This window comes from Oncorhynchus clarkii, chromosome 1, assembly GCF_045791955.1.
Source record: "Oncorhynchus clarkii lewisi isolate Uvic-CL-2024 chromosome 1, UVic_Ocla_1.0, whole genome shotgun sequence".
Classification (NCBI taxonomy): domain Eukaryota; kingdom Metazoa; phylum Chordata; class Actinopteri; order Salmoniformes; family Salmonidae; genus Oncorhynchus; species Oncorhynchus clarkii.
This window is the reverse complement of record NC_092147.1, coordinates 65,094,343-65,112,169: the sequence shown is the minus strand read 5'-3', so window position 1 is coordinate 65,112,169 and position 17,827 is coordinate 65,094,343. Positions and strand designations below refer to the sequence as shown.

Genomic DNA, 17,827 nt, shown 5'->3' with positions numbered 1-17,827 from the left:
TAAATAAGAATTTGTTAAATAGTTATCCTTAAATAAAGGTAAAAAATATTTCTAAACAACGTAGGCGATAGGGTGAGGATGGAGATGGACAGCTTGTTTCCCAGAGCTTGGGGGGTCCTTGCTCGCCCATCGCTGTCTGAATGCAGGGGCAGTCAGGGAGGAATTCAAGCCTTTCTTTTTACAGTCACATGGCTTGGGCTCTTTTGAAGGCCCGGGACGAGAGCCATTCAACAGGTTGCCACGGAGACACATTTTCTAAACCCCCTTCACCCCATTCCCCCATTTTTTTTCTGCCAGATACCCAATGTAAGGGAGGGGAGGAGAGAGGAAGAGAGAGGGAGCCGTTGGGTGCGAGGACAGAGGGGGTCATGTACTGGATTGATTCAGTGAGAAATACTTAACTCTCCAAAATGATTTAACAGAGAGGGAAAGAGAGGGGGAGAGAATGTGTTATAGTCTTTGTGTTTGAGAGAGAATGAGACAGAGAGGGAGAGACAGGGGAGACAGCGAGAGGGAGAGAGAGAGACAGAGAGAGAGAGGGAGACAGAGAGAGAAAGGGAGCCAGAGAGAAATGGGGAGAGATGACCTCTGAAGCCCAGAGCGGAGAAGGGAAGGAAAGGGGAGAGGAAAGCCCCACAGAGAGCATTATCCAGCCCCAAAGGAGCAGAAAGCCCAGTTCAAGATTTCCACACTCCAGTTGTAAACAAAGGCTCTTTTGATGGTCTTTCTGCCTCAAAGACCTAGATGACTACTCAATCATGTGACCAGAGAAGAGGTCCCTGCTGTTCACACATATAAGCACCAGAGCCACACACGGAGACACACAGTTACCAACGCACATACACGCACACACTCCCTCTCTCTCTCTCACAGACACACTCTCACAACTTCACATAGCTGCAGATCAGTCACATGCATAAGCTGACATGAATCAGAATCATACACCTCTTCATGCATCCATGCACACACACACACATCCACCCCACCTAAACGCACACACCGGCCGAGTCTCACGCACATCTGAACTCTATTCAGCTGGGTTGACCCTCCCTCATGGGTCCTGGGCTGGGGCCCTGCATTCTCAGAAACAGTGAGCAGCAGAAAAACATGTCATGCAAGAGAGGGTCTATTGTGCTGCACAGGGAACAGATGGGAACTCCCACAAACCAGTGGGCTTTTGTTCAGCCATTCTGCACTGCTCTCTCTTCACTCATAATACAAGTCTGTAGAAATGTCGAGTACAAATGCCGATGCTTCCCTCTGCTTCCCTCGCCTCTCTTACCTAACACATGGCTGATTCTCCCTGGCTTGTACACCCAATTGATCTTAATCAAGTTCCCAACCCCCTAAGGATGTGCGGGAATTGCAGAGGCATATCCAGCCCCTTTAAAGTATCTGCTAGTGAGAGTGTATTTGATCCTGTCTACAATGTGTCAGCTGTCTGTGACTAACCCCCATTGAACGGAACATGCTGGAAAATCCCTCCACTGGAAACTTGCCGATGTAGACTCTAAGTAAAATTCACAAGTGGCCAGGAATTTGTAGCAATGCACCTAGTCTCCTAAAATCTCAGGAGAACTCAAGGGCGTCTCAAGACAAGAGGACATGTTGTACAGATGTGTGTGCGCAATATTATAGCACCAGTTCAAGCTTGTAGTATCAGTGTGTAAAATGTTGAGACGACAGTGAGAGTTTACGGACAGATTGTGTGGAGCAAATGAGTCTGAGAATGAGCATGGCAGTGAGAGAGCGAGAAACAGAGAGCAAGTGAGACGGAAAGAAACAAAAGCTGACAAACCCAAGAAATGGAGTGAACCGCTGAGTGTTTCCCTCGAGACAGCAAGTGTTTAATAAAAACTGTCAATTGTAGATGTGTCCTCCTCCGCTAAGGGCTAAGGAGGAGACTTGACTGACAGGCTGGGCTGGGTTGCAGGAGGTTTGAGTCCCAGACGCAGTGTGTTCTGTTTACTCAGGTTTGCCTCGCTCAAACACTACACTGGCACAGCTGGCCAAGCCTACGGGGTGGGATGAGGGACACACACACACACACACAAATCCTCCACCATTTGAATTCCACTTGATCTTTGAGCCCGGACAATTAGAGCCTGCATCTGTCTGTCAGAGTGGTGGGGGCCAGGAGCCATTGCGAGGCCCTGCTGATAGACAGGACTTTAATTAAAGCTGGTCCCATCAGCGCCGGCCGTTTAGGCTCTGAGTCTGTTTGCTACTGCTGCTACTACTGTCTACTGGGGAGGCACAGAGTAAAGACAGGCAGCAGAGAGAGCCTCCACTGCTATCAATGACAGCATTACGCAGTCCTTCCAGGATTTTGCCATTCTGCAATCGCATTTTTTTGTGTGCAAAATCAACAATTCCTTGCATATTATGCGAGGGCTTGCAAAATTTGACGAATCAGTGCACTATTACGGCATAAAAAACTGTTAAATCGTCGCAATATTACTGTATAAAACTTTCGACCACCTCGTTCAAAAAGAGGGCTCGCAATTTAAACCGATCACCGTACTTTTACTGCATAAAATGGTTCAATCAAGCTACACGTCAACAAACTTCTCCCCCGTCACAGATTTGATGGTAAAAATGGGATCAACATTTTCGCTAATTGCCATGCAAAAGGCCAGAATTGCTGCAGCAAATCAGCACATTTTTCTCACAAATATCACAACCAAAAAAATCCTGCAGGGACTGATTACATCAGGTGGCTGTTGGCATGGGTGCTTTTGATGTCTACTTTTTTCTTATTTCTTTATATGTTTCTTACATGTATTACACACACACACACACACACACACACACACACACACACACACACACACACACACACACACACACACACACACACACACACACACACACACACACACACACACACACACACACACACACACACACACACACACACACACACACACACACACACACACACCCTAGTGCTGAAGTTCCACGTCTTCCTATTTACTGTACTAGGAATTGACACGAGAGTCTTTTTGATACGCTGGTGTAGGGAAGGAGGTTTAAGGGTTAAAGGCATGAATGTGACAGGGATGATTCAACATGGTTAAGGTCAGTGTAAAGGTTCATTCAACCAGTGGACAGACAGAGGGGTCTCACAGGCTAACATCAGCTGACTGACTTACCACCACGTTCTCCGGCTGGAGGACAGTCTTAAGAGTACCTAGAAAATCATATGTACGACCGTAAACACTTTATGAGTACAGTACATTTAGATCAGAGTTTCTTTGATTACAGATCATTTGACTTTACATTAAGACTTGACAGGAATTTCTTATTTGCAACAATCTGAAATTGCATTTTTGTCCCGCCCCAGTTTTATCATTGGAATGTGATACAAAATGAGGCAACAGTCAGGTAGGCTGTTTGGAGTGTTTATCAGACTGGATTGTTTTTTTTAAAGAAGAAAAAAAAGAAAACAAATCTTAATGTCCCCCTCACTTCTAAAACCAAAGTTGCACCCCTGCAGATAAGTAAGTCAGGGAGTTACGCACACTCCTGCTAGAGTGCACGCACACATTTACACACGCAAATGATTATCCCCCTCATTTTGTATGGTTCAGTGGCAAACTGACGATTGCAGAGGGAGTAGTACAGCCAGACAGTCGGCATAGTCACACAGGGGACTGGTCTTACTCATGCTACAATGCCAGTGATGATAATTGCTTTTGGCACAGTTGCTGGTCACTGAACGCTGCAAGCACACAGGCACTGCTACCGCTGATGATAAAGATTATGATAATGTTCTCAGCGTAGAGATTTCCAGTTTATATGGTTCTTAGTAGGTTATGTGATTGCTATGTAGGTGATGTGATTGCTATGTAGGTGATGTGATTGCTATGTAGGTGATGTGATTGCTATGTAGGTGATGTGATTGCTATGTAGGTGATGTGATTGCTATGTAGGTAATGTGATTGCTATGTAGGTGATGTGATGGCTATGTAGGTGATGTGATTGCTATGTAGGTGATGTGATTGCTATGTAGGTGATGTGATTGCAAGCTATTTGCAGCTGGATGTCGTTCATGAGTGTATGCATCACGTATGCATCTGAACCTTGAAGGTACTAAATGTGAACCACAACTGACAGCTCACCCGATTCATACAACTGTACCACCAACCAGCGTGCTAATGTCATTCTATCCTATACGTGCATTGCTATGCACCACGGCAGGCATCTATCCTATATGCCTAGAGATAGAAAACTCCCAGCAACCTGTGTCACTCCACTGCCCAACCGACGACGGAGCAGAACTGGCAGATTGAACGGCAACCGACGCGTTCAATCTGTATGTAAATTTCTGCGGGGATTAAGGAGCTCTTTAGGAGAGTTGGAGAGGAAAAGCTGCCGGCTGTTATCTTTACACAAACAGTGGGGAAAAACACATCCCCTTCTTTATTTTCTTTGTTTGCGACAAGCCCCTGGAGGCAAACGCCGGTCCCGTTAATGGATTGTATACACAGGGTTGTTGGGTTCACTCCTTCACTCACACACGCTGCCTCCCGGCCAGGACCTATCCATAGGATCACACTGGCCACTCTGAGAGGGGGGTTAGGGGGAGAGGATGGGAGTGTGGGAGAGAGGAGATGCTCGAGGGGAGAGGAGGTGTGGAAGGGTGGGGGGGGGGGCTAGATGAGAGCAGAGAGGAGAGGGTAGAGGAGAAAGGGGAGAGAGGAGATGGTAGAGGGAGAGGGAAGGAGAGAGAGATACTGTCATGTGGGTGGGTTTTGGAGCAGTGGGGACAACAGAGACTGTTGTTTTACAGTGGTTTTACCTTTAGGATGCTGGTATCTCTACTCTGATAGCCGGAACATTAACGTCTGTTGTTGGTGGAAGCTTGAGGCCCAAGGGAGAGTGGCATCCCTTTATTAGCTAATAAAGCTGGCGAAGCCCTAGCTTTATTTCTGCAGTACCAAGGCAAAGCAGCAGATATGCCTCATCACTTCACAGTCTTTTAAAACATTTGCCATCAAACAAATGTCAATATGTTGCTTATCCTCGTCAGAGCAACGCCTGGAACAGCGCTTGAAGGCTTCCTGTTCTTGAGAAACAAACATCCTGAAATCTGTGGTTTCAAAACTTTCACTGACAAGCAACAACACACTTAAAACTACAAATCAAAACTTTCCTAGCAGTTGTAGTCCTATATCTACCATTAACAGGGTGTGTACACGTGTGACTGCTATGGTCCTGTGGTGGGATGCTGATCACGTCATTTCCTAATCTGTTCCTCGTTAGCCAGTGAGTGAGTCATTCCCACCCAAAACAGCCCTGCTTCCAACTAACATCTACAGCTCAAACCTACGTACAGTAAATACAAAATCACACTCCCACCTACCTTGACTCCCATCCAGGTTCCTCAGATGCCTGACCTACCCGTCTTGTGTTCGTCATTCATTTATGAGCGGTAATTTGATCAATGAGGACCAGCTACACTGGTCATGCTTTCTGTGTTAGCAGCCTGTCAGAGTCTGTGTATGACAGCATAACCTAGAGAGCACCTATGACCCCATAGGACCTAGCCAGCCAATCACATGATCTTACGGAGGCCCTCCAATGTCACGCTGTCCCAAATAGACTCCTGACAGACACAGAAGAGGAACCAACTTTTTACTTCCCAGAAACATCATCAACAGATGGGTTGGGAGACATGGGCCGGCTAAACTCGGCGACATCATGCTAACTGTAGGCTAACACATGGAAACCCAGCACGGCCATTCATCTATGGTGGGGTGTAATGTATCAAGGAAGGACACATGTAATATGATACAAAGATTCCTCCCAAGAGTGAACGGCTTATTCACCCACGATCCTCTTTCAACACTATTTCATCGTCATTCCCTCACACACCCGTCCTGTAGGTCATTTCAGTCTGTGCGTACACACACATAACTAGAGTGCATCGGTGGTGAATCTCATGTGCCATTTCAACCCTTAGTCCTTTGGGTTTATTTGACCAAAAGGCAGTTTTTATCCTTTAAGTCGACAATGCTTTAAGAACTGAAAATAGTCCCTCCAGCAGACTGAGACGATGACACCATCCTGCAGGTTCCTTCCTAAACTTCCCCTTTCTCACTATGATGGAAACTCTCACTTCCTGTTCAGTGACACCAAGGAAATGAAAGGGAGAACATGTGGAGGATCAGCAAAAACATCTCTCTCTCGCCCGCCCCACATGCAAGCCCCCGTGCATGCACGCACACACAAACACATGGACGTCTTTGGTATTGATTTCTCTATCAAAGAAACCGCTGTATGTTTTTTTGGAGGATATAAATATAGTCGTATAGCTTTAGCCACTGACATAAAAGCTGACTACTTGAATGTGCAATCAGCGGTAATTCGTTTTAAAGGGCAATTGCGTTTGTGCTGATTCTATAACGCTCAGCTCATTTGAATGAAATTCAAATATTAAGCTGTTGGCTAATACATAATTTCACTGCAAGAGTGATGACCATTTTTGCATGCGCACACACGCACATTATGGCACATCATCTTGCACGTGACTCTTTTAGCACAGAAATACAATCTAGAGTGAACTACAACCAATCCATTTTCACCACTTGATATTTGCTTCCTCAATATAATAATACACATGACATCAATTTCAGCTCTTTAAATAAACACATCTGATTGGTGACATTTCTGAGAGCTTTCTTCTGAGCCATGCATCACAGGCCCTCGGCAACAGGAAGTGACACGGGGCCACTGACTCACCGCAGGCACCAGTAGTTTGTTGACCTCCTCCACGGCCCTCTTCAGCTTGATCTCAGCGCGGTTCTGAGCGTCCTCCACCGTGATCAGGACATGCAGGTCCTCATTGAGGTGCTCCCAGTTGGGCTTTCCTCGGTTCTGCTCCTCCTGAAGAAGGGGGGGGTGGAAGAGAGAAAATAAGTTAAAAACAAGTCCAAAGAATGTACTTCATGGGCCGGTTACCCAGACACAGATTAAGCCTAGTCAAGGACTAAAAACATTCTCAATGGAGTAGAGCTTTTTAGTTCAGGAGTGTCTGGGAAATATACGGAATAAAAATATAAACGCTACATGTAAAGTGTTGGTCCCATGTTTCATGTGTTGAAATAAAAGATTCCAGAATTTTTGTGCACAAATTTGTTAACATCCCTGTTAGTGAGCATTTCTCCTTTGCCAAGATAATCAATCCACTTGACAGATTTGGCAAATCAAGAAGCTGGTTAAACAGCATGATCATTACTCAGGTGCACCTTGTGCTATGGACAATAAAAGGCCACTCTAAAATGTGCAGTTTTGCACCTACTTTTTTTTTTAAAGGTATCTGAGATCCACAAATGCATATTTGTATTCCCAGTCATGTGAAATCCATAGATTAGGGACTTATTCATGTATTTAAATTGACTGATGTCCTTATATGAACTGTAACTCAGTAAAAAAAACTATAATTGTTGTATGTTCCGTTTATATTTCTGTTCAGTGTGGCATGCCCTGAGTGTACAAAACATTAGGAGCACCTTCCTAATATTAAGTTGCACCCCCCTTTTCCCTCAGAACAGCCTCAATTCATCAGGGCATGGACTCTACAAGGTGTCGAAAGCGTTCTACAGGGATGCTGGCCCATGTTGACACCAGTGCTTCCCACAGTTGTGTCAAGTTGGCTGGATAGGGCCTCCTGAGTGGCGCTGCGGTCTAAGGCACTACAGTGCTTGAGGCGTCACTACAGAACCGGGTTCAATCCCGGGCTGTGTCACAGCCGGCCGCGACCGGGAGACCATGAGGCACTGCACAATTGGCCCAGCGTCGTCCGGGTTAGGGAGGGTTTGGCCTGCCAGGATGTCCTTGTCCCATCGCGCTCTAGCGCGTCCACGCTGACACGGTCGCCAGTTGGACGGTGTTTCTTCCGACACATTAGTGCGACTGGCTTCCGGGTTAAGCAGGCAGTGCGACTGGCTTCCGGGTTAAGCAGGCAGTGCGACTGGCTTCCGGGTTAAGCAGGCAGTGCGACTGGCTTCCGGGTTAAGCAGGCAGTGCGACGGGCTTCTGGGTTAAGCAGGCAGTGCGACTGGCTTCCGGGTTAAGCAGGCAGTGCGACTGGCTTCCGGGTTAAGCAGGCAGTGCGACTGGCTCCCGGGTTAAGCAGGCAGTGCGGCTTGGAAGGGTAGTGTTTCAGAGGACGCATGGCTCTCGACCTTCGCCTCTCCAGAGTCCGTATGGGAGTTGCAGCAATAGGACAAAACTGTAACTACCAATTGGATAACAGGAAATAGGGGAGAAAAAAAGGGTAAAAAATAATAATAATACAAACATGTTTTCTGGATGTCCTTTGAATGGTTGATCATTCTTGATATACACGGGAAAACTGTTGAGAGTGAAAAACCCAGCAGTTCTTGACAAACTCAAACCGGTGCGCCTGGTACCTACTACCACACCACGTTCAAAGGCACTTCAATCTTTTGTCTTGCCCATTCACCTTCTGAATGACACACACACAATCCATGTCTCAATTGTCTCAAGGCATAAAAATCATTCTTTAACCTGTCTCCTCCCCTTCATCTACACTCATTGAAGTGGTTTTAACAGGTGACATCAATAAGGGATCATTGCTTTCACCTAGATTCACCTGGTTAGTCTATGTCATGGAAAGAGCAGGTGTTCCTATTGTTTTGTACACTCAGTATATGTGTTTTGATGACGATCAATGGTAAAATATAGCTCCCGAGTGGCGCAGCGGTCTAAGGCACTGCATCTCACTGCTAGAGGCGTCACTACAGACCCTGGTTCGATCCCGGGCTGTATCACAACCGGCTGTAATCGGGAGTATATATATATATATATATATATATATATATATATTTTTTTTTAATATGATCAACAATAAATGGTTAATGTATGTGTAATTTGCCCCCTTCAAATGATAACATAATACAAAATTGGGTAACACTTCACTTAACACACAGCATCATAACCCTTTATGACACGGTCATAATATGTCATAACACTGTCATGACATATTTACACCTGTTGTGACATATATTGTGTTATTTTAAGGCTGCTATGACACCTACATAAGAGAGTGTCAAAACCCACAAAACAAGGCAAAATATTCCATTACACCATAGCCTACTTGTCAACAATATGTTTATGTTATTTAAAACATTTCTGACATTGACCATATTCAATTATCATTGTTATCATTATCATTATCACTGCCCCAATGCTCTGTTTCGGATGGCTGGGATGAGTGCAGGAGCATATTTAGCAGCAGGACAAGACACCATCTTTGTGACTGATGACCGACATAAGGGCATGTACGTGATTGGTCTATCTGGCTTATATGATTATGATGTCATGATGCTTCTCGACACTGTCATAAAGTGTATGTTCTACAAGTTCTTTAAAATATTATATAACAAAAAACATGACTGTAAAGAATTCATTACAACAACATAGGACTTAAGAAAAAACACATTTCAATAAATGTGGGTTTTGACACTCTTATGTAGGTGTCATAACCAGCCATAAAATAACACAATATATGTGGCAACAGGTCTAAATGTATGGTTCAGTGTTATGGGACAGGGGCTGGGATTAAAAATAAATAAATAAATGACATAAATATCGGACAAAACACACATCATGACAAGAGAGATAACACTACACTACATAAAGAGAGACCTAAGACAACAACATAGCAAGGCAGCAACACATGACAACACAGCATGGTAGCAACACCACATGACAACAACATGGTAGCAGCACAACATGGTAGCAGCACAAGACATGGTACAAACGTTATCGGGCACAGTCAACAGCACAACGGGCAAGAAGGTAGAGACAACAACACATCACACAAAGCAGCCACAACTGTCAGTAAGAGTGTCCGTGACAAGTTCGGTGAGTTGTTATGACATATTATGACACGGCTATGACCGTGTTATGACACTGCGTGTCAAGTAAAGTGTTACTCCAAAAACATGTTCTCTATAGGTGTGGTCAACGTGCCACTGCCAGAAGAGAAGAGCTCTCAAAGGGAGCCATGTCAAGCTCTAATGACTTGTTGAAATCCCCACATTCCTCAGACCTCACTGAGAGCGTAACGGTTTCCTTCTTTCACTTATTCAATATGCCGTAGCTAATCTGTTCAAAATGAGGCAAAAAAAAAAATAGCCCGCGTTACTTCAGTGCCTCCACGTGAGAGTCGAAACGTGGCTGTCTAGGTCAAACAATGGTGTAAACTATAGACAGACAGGAGGTTAAGCAAAGTGCCCTGGTGCCTTTGACGTTGCTTCTCTCCACTCTCTAACAGACCTACAGCACCGCTGAGTCTCAGGGCTCGACACGATACAACCTGAATTGTGGTTAATAACGCAGCAGCTCTTTTCCTCTGGTCAACGAAAACCACACCGTTGTTTTATTACCGCCAGTACTAACTAGGTAGACTCCCATCACATAAACATGCTTCCAGATTTTAGAATGACAAGTGTGTGAGTGGGTTTCATTCCATTCCAGCCTCAATATTAGCATGGAACGTGTGGAGAGTGATGGGAATAAGAGAGCCGACATGTCGTTCTCTGCTTCCTCACCAACCCAGAACTACAGAACAAACAACAATCCCCCATTACTGAACAACGGAGAGAGAGAGAGAGAGAAAAACACGGCAAACAAACAAAAACACAGCATATCCGAACAGACTCCACTTTGATCTGCCTAAACCCATGACACCGCAGCGGAAGACAGGACGCACACTACATGACATCAAAGGTGGCGTTCCTCTACAAAGAGGCTTGTATACCTATCCCAGAGAGAGAGAGAGAGAGAAGAGAGAAGAGAGAGAGAGAGAGAGCGAGAGAGAAAGAGAGAACAGAGAAGAGAGGAGAAGAGAGAGAGAGAGAGAGAGAGAGAAGAGAGAAGAGAGAGAGAGAGAAGAAGAGAGAAGAAGAGAGAAGAGAGAAGAGAGAGAGGAGAGAAGAGAGAAGAGAGAGAGATTGCGTACGGGCAACCTCAGATCAGGGTTGTTTCTGTTGAACTGGAATGAAGCCTTTAGCCTGAAACAGACAGCGTGTCTGGTGTGTGAGACTCACCGTGCACAGTGTGTGAGCTGGCGGGAACAACAAAAAATAGATGTGGTTTGTTAATCAGATTGTCTAGATTGTTAATTGATTTTAAGATCTGATCTAGTTAGTAAAGAAGTGATTGATGTTCAGGAAAGTGGAATTTGGACTCCATTATTTGGACTAGGATATTTTGGAGTCACAGGAGGCTGGTGAGAGGAGGACAGCTCATAATAATGTCTGGAATGGAGTGTATGGAATGGCATCAAACACCTGGAAATCATGTGTTTGATGAGTTGGATTAACATTCCACCTATTCTGTTCCAGCCATTACTATGAGCCCGTCCTCCCCAATTAAGGCGCCACCAACCTCCTGTGTTTGGAGTACGGAATTGCGGTGAAAGCACATGAACAAGTCACTTGTGTTTCGATAACATTTTTAGATAAAATAACGAGTGTGAACCTGACACCCCCTAGTTTCTTTTCAAGTGTCAACAGCCTCAACAGTGCTATTGTGCATGCTACAAATCTCCATATTATTTGAATAAATGCCGGAATGCTTTGCTTTACATGACATGTGAATCAAAGATGACCCCATTTAAATAAGGGAGTTTTGTTCAGGCAGGGGTGGGGCTGCGCGGCAATAAAAGCCATTCTCCTTTCATCTGCCACCTTTTAAACAGGGGAATAAAGTGATATGGAGGAGAAAAGATGAAAGACACATCCTCTAATTGACTTTGTCACAAGAAAAAGAAGCCTGGTAAAATATTCACTCATGTCCTCCTCCTCCCTTCTCATATTTGGTGTTTTCCTCCTCATGGCTCCCCAAATGAAAAATCTAAATCTGATTAAGACAACAAAGGTATACATAAACAAATCTTTTTTCTCACTCTAGTTGCAAATGGGAAATTGATGGCTTGCGGTCTGTGATTGTTCTCCCACTGTCCCCATATTTTCAGCAGAGCAGTGATTTAGGATTCCAATGCCTTTTACTGAAAAGCACTTATTTTAAATTGTCTGTTTATTTGAGTTCGTCTGATCATTTGATGACGGGGATAAGGTGTTGTCAGAGAGACCATGGGGAGGTGAGCTTTCTTTCACTGGTGTCCGGCCGCTACTGCCATTTGTAGTCATTTCCAATGCACTCCAAAGATAACGACAGCTCGTATGATCACAGTTCCAAACACCAGCACGAACACCCAACTAAACATCAATCACAGATAATATATGACATTATCTAGGAATCCATCTCAACCACGAGCAAATACACAGTACAAACAACGATATTAATATGACTTCTCTCTACTTTCTTCCTGACTTGATTTATCTTGCGTTACCTTTTTCATGACAAACACAAAAATTGGATCCCCTGCATCTAGCTGTCAAAGACCAGCCAGCCCACCCACTGACACACCATCAATAACACCCAGGAAAAGACAGAGCAACACGCCCCGGAAGAGGTTCAGAGGGGTGGACGGATGTGTGTGTGTGGATGTGGATGTGTGTGTGTGGAAGTGTGCTGGGGTTGGCTCTGACACAGGCTACATCTGGAGTCATCTGAAGATTCAGCTAAACACACACACACACAAATGCAAGTACACACACCCACTACCACTGCCCACTGCCCTTCAGTACGGAACAACATGACATGTCGGGAGTCAAGGTTATGTTCCCTCGGCCCTTTTAAATGACTGCTTGTCCAGCTGTGTGACCCTTCCATGTTTATCTCTCTCTGACCCCTCTATCTCTTTCTCACTCTCTCCCCCTTCCTGTCTCTCGCTCTCATTCGCCACTGCCACAGACCTGGGCCATAATCAACCACCATAAATCCATGGGCCAGCTCTTTTGTAATCCTCACTCAGGCAATAACGCCTCTCTGAAGAAGAGTCAGTCGGCCCCACAAAGGAAGAGTGCGGGAGAACACAGGAGCCGGGCCAATATGACAGCACACAGCAAGACTAATTGGGTAGAGCAGAGACAGAGGGAACTGAGGAGGGAGGTGAGAGTGGGACTATGGAAACTTAAAGAGAGTTGTACAGGGTCCTTAGGATGGTCGGTTGGAAGGTATATCAAACCTATTAGTCCTAGTTCTAGAAAGGCAGTTTGTGTGTGTGTGTGTGTGTGCATATTTGTATGCTAATGCCTGTGTGTGCGTGCACCTGTGTGAGTCTGCATTATGACCTTATACGTGTGTGCATGTGGGCACTGGCATGTGAACAGCAAAACGTCATTCCATTCCTTATCTCTTCTTGGCACCGTTCCTAATAACTTCTTTCCCTCTGTGAGCCACTGTGGAGTAATGAGATGTAAAGGAGGTCTCGGGCCGTACCACCTGTAGTATCAGAGCGGGGATGGGGGAGTTTACTCTACAGAAAGGTTTATCAAGGTGAACACCTCCACTCGGGATCAAAGTTGGGAGATATTGTAGTGACTGACAGCTTCTGTAATAGTCAGTGAAAGTGGGGGCAGAGAAGAGAGAAGAGAGATCAACAGTGAGTGGGTTCATCATGTCAGTGTCAATGGATTAAAGGCAGGGGATTTAAAGTCCAAAAGCAGGGGAATGTATCCAGCTAGAGCATTTGGTTCCTTGGGAGTTGTGGGAACGTATGTTTTTGGTTTCACATTGGTTGTGGAAACGAAGCCATACGTTTTCCGACCGTTAAAACAGAACGTTTTTTTAAACGTTCTGAGATAAGTGAACATTTCACCTGTTCTAGGAACATTTCTTTTTAGGTTGCAGGGAGGTTCTGAGAATGTTTAACTCTGGATCCTGGAAGGTTTCCTGCAAGGTTTTATTAACGCTCTGGAGACGGGAATGATGGGTTATTTGAAACTTTCATTTCACTGATTGTTTCAATAAGACTTTTAATAACACTGCTATCTTATTTTGGGTAAACTTTTTTTTTACTCCAAGCACAGATAGGACACATGGGAATTCATTTCCTTAGGCATTAATCATGCAGACACAGCATCACTGAGATTCAAACCGATAATCTTCTCTCTCTCTCTCTCTCTCTCTCTCTCTCTGTGGTTGTGTGTCACTTTCTAGGAATGATGCAGGATATTTGCTTGGCTTTTTATTTTTTTTTAGGGAACGTTTTCTTAACGTTCTGAGAATGGATGGAGAATGAACGTTCTGAGAAAAAAATGAAATAATTTTAAGGAAACGTTATGCTGAAGTACTGAAATTCTCACAGAAGAACATTGTTTCTTAAAGTTCTCTCAACTATTTAAGAACATTCCCAATGCCAAACCAGTTGGAGAACGTTCAAAGAACAAATTAAATGTAACCATGTTTGAAATACCAAGACATTTTTATTTGTCAAGTTCCTTAAATGTGCTGAGATTGTTCCAAAGCCAAGCAACTATCCTGCACCATTCCCAGAAAGGTGTGGGAAGGTTGTAGGCAAAATAACCATAGGACAACCACACTCTCACTAAGCTCTAAGAAACATATGGTTTTCAGAACGTTATGTGCTAACTGGGTACCCTCAGGATACATGGTTCAGTCAGGCTGGTTCAATCCGCTACTGTTGAAAGCCTTTAAAGGCTGAACATATTTCTGCACATGATACACTATACACTGGCCATGGTATGAAGAAGATTTTGAGACCAACTGCTCTCTCTTTCTCGTTCTCCCTGACAAACACACACACACACACACAACACACACACACATGCACACACACACGCACACACACACAGTTGGAGGTTATAGAGCTAGAATACTTTTTGATTGTGTAAAAGCCCCGTCACATCAAGGCTCCTTGTTAAAAGATTTAGGGGGAACCAGATATTAGGGTTAGGCTATTTCTTTTGTTACAGCACTCTCCTTTGCAACATCCCAGCACAGAATCAGAATTCTGTCCACAATAAGGATTATACACCACCCACCCTTCCCCAACACACTCACATACTGTATGATACCCACACATGCACGCACCCACACACAGAACGTACACAAACACACACACACACATACAGAATGTACACCAACGCAAACACACATTAGCAGTTGGCTCATTCAAATTTTGTTGACAGATAAAGGTTAGTGCACATTTTAGGAAGTGTACACAGCAGGGTACTTCTCTAAGGAAAGGCAAACCACACAAAGCATGTCTTTTCATCCTCACTAAGCTCAAACAAACTCGGCTTGTGTCCCCTGTGAGCCACTGTACTGATGCATGGCAGAATATCTGCTAAGAGGAGACAGTAATTAAGGAGACTTTAAAGATAAACTGAACGTACCGATTCCATGTTTCTCTGTTGCTCACTAAGAAAAAAAGATGTCGGTCTTGGGGGTGTGGTTCAAGGTGGCATTTACTGCTGTTTGTCCCCCATGAGACACCATAGGAACAAAGCTAGTGTTACATCCTCAAAATTGTCTGAATGAATCTAAGCTAACTCAAGAAAACTGTAATAAATGTTGATGTTTTTGCTGAGGGGGTTTAATTGAAAAAAGGCGCGATGTGTTGTATTATGTAAACAGAGTTACAGTGAAATGATCTTGATTGGTGATCTCAACTGGTGTTGGTTAAAGCCGGTGTCTGATGATTTAAAAATGTTTTGTAATTCTATGAATCTTACCCAGTTGATTAACTCACCCACTCGCCCAAATCTTAAATGCCCAGAGAAATCTACCCTGATTGATTTGATATTGACAAATGTTCCACATAAATATTCTGCCGTTGGTGTTTTTTTGTAATGATGTAAGTGACCATTGTGCTGTTGTTGCTGTTCGAAATACTAAGGTTCCTAAGACAAACCCACATTTTATTCGTAAGAGAAATTTGAAGTGTTTAATGAGCAGGCTTTCTTTCATGATGTGTTTTATTTTGACTGGAGCAAGATTGAGCTTATCCCTGATGTGGAAACTTCCTGGAAATTCTTTCATGATGGTTTTTCTCAAATAGTAAACAAACATGCCCCATTCCGCAGGTTCAAGGTTAAAGGGCGGGATAATCCATGGTTTTCTTCTGAGCTGTCTTGTATTATTCACGACCGTAATCTAGCCTGGGCTAAAGCAAGGAAATCATGTTCGGATGCTGATTGGCTTATTTTTAGGCAGTTACGAAACAAGTGTTCTTTTCTTCTCAGGAAGGCCAAGTCTGAATATTTTATGTCTGTTACCACTGATAACCTGAATGACCCTAGAAGGTTTTGAAAGGCTATTAAGTCTATGTCTGGTAACAGTAATGTTAATTAATTACCGTCATGTGTTTTGAAGGACTCTGTTGCTCTAAATGACAAAACTGAAATGCTGAATTGTTTCAATTAGCACTTTGCATCATCTGGTAGGCTGTTTGATTCAGTGTCCTCTGTCTCTGTACAACACTGTGTGGATGAACCAGTGAGAGCTGGTCAAACTTTTAGCTTTTTGCCATTCTCAGTGCAGGTGGTACATAAAGCCCCGAAATCCTTAGATCAGAGAAAGCCTGCAGGTCCTGATCTTTTGGATCCCTGCTTTTTAAATCTGGCAGCTGATTTCATAGCTGAACCACTTACATATCTGTTCAATCTAACCCTGGAATGTAATGAAATTCAGAAAATCTGGAAATCAGCATTTGTCCTACCACTTTTAAAAGGGGGAGATCCAACTCTTTAAAATAATTATAGGCCAATCTCAAAGCTGTCACCCCTGGTGAAAATACTTGAAACCCTTGTGAGTGAACAGCTAAAAGAGTTTTTATTTACTAACTCTATTTGATCAATGTACCAATCGGGCTTCAGGAAGAAGCATAGCACAATTACAGCAGCCATGAAGGTTTTAAATGATATCACTGAAGCCCTTGACAAAAAACAGCACTGTGTCTCACTTTTTATTGATCTCTCTAAGGCTTTTGATACAGTTGATCATGCTATACTAAGGCAGAGATTGTCGAGTGTAGGTCTTTCAGAGCATGCAGTTGCATGGTTTGCTAACTATCTGTCTGATAGAACTCAGTGCACTCAATTTGATGGGGTTATGTCTGTTAAATTGTCTGTCTTTAATGGTGTGCCCCAAGGCTCTGTACTTGGTCCTCTCTTATTCACTATTTATATAAATGATTTAGACAAAAATGTCCAAAATGCGCAACTTCATTTTTTTGCTGATGATACTGTTATTTACTGTTGTGCCTCGTCTCTTACAAAAGCTTTCCAGAACTTGCAAACTGCTTTTTATACTGTTCAACATACCTTGTGTCAATTGAAGCTTATCCTCAATACTGACAAAAACTAAACTAAACTAATGATGTTTTCCAAAGCAAGAAATAGACCTCTGAACCTTTCACCTGTCAGGGCAAGGAGATTGAGGTTGTAACCTCATTGTCACGCCCTGACCTTAGAGAGCCTTTTTATGCCTCTATTTGGTTTGGTCAGGGTGTGATTTGGGGTGGGCATTCTATGTTTTTGTTTTCTATGAATTTGTATTTCTATGTTTTGGCCGGGTATGGTTCTCAATCAGGGACAGCTGTCTACCGTTGTCTCTGATTGGGAACCATACTTAGGCAGCCCCTTTTCCCACCTGAGATTGTGGGTAGTTAACTTTGTTTGTGGCACATAGCCCTTAAGCTTCAAGGTTGTTTTTGTATTGTTTATTGTTTTTGTCGGCGTCATCCTAATAAAAATGAATATGTATGCTCACCACGCTGCGCTTTGGTCTACTTCTTTTAACGACCGTGACACTCATATAAATATCTTGGAATTTTAATTGATGACGGCGTCTCTTTTAAATTGCATATTCAACAACTTACAAAAAAATTGAAACTGAAATTGGGATTTTATTTTAGGAA

General features: G+C 43.7%; 1 protein-coding gene across 5 annotated transcripts in view; it reads right to left on the bottom strand.

The window, feature by feature from the left end:
- Positions 1 to 17,827, bottom strand: part of LOC139410554 (KH domain-containing RNA-binding protein QKI) — a 99,430-nt gene that overhangs the window by 28,558 nt on the left and 53,045 nt on the right. For all 5 annotated transcript variants that reach the window (XM_071155862.1, XM_071155868.1, XM_071155854.1 and 2 more), the window contains exon 4: positions 6,748 to 6,891. In XM_071155862.1, the coding sequence (XP_071011963.1) occupies positions 6,748 to 6,891 (144 nt within the window). The remainder of the gene's footprint in view (positions 1 to 6,747; positions 6,892 to 17,827) is intronic.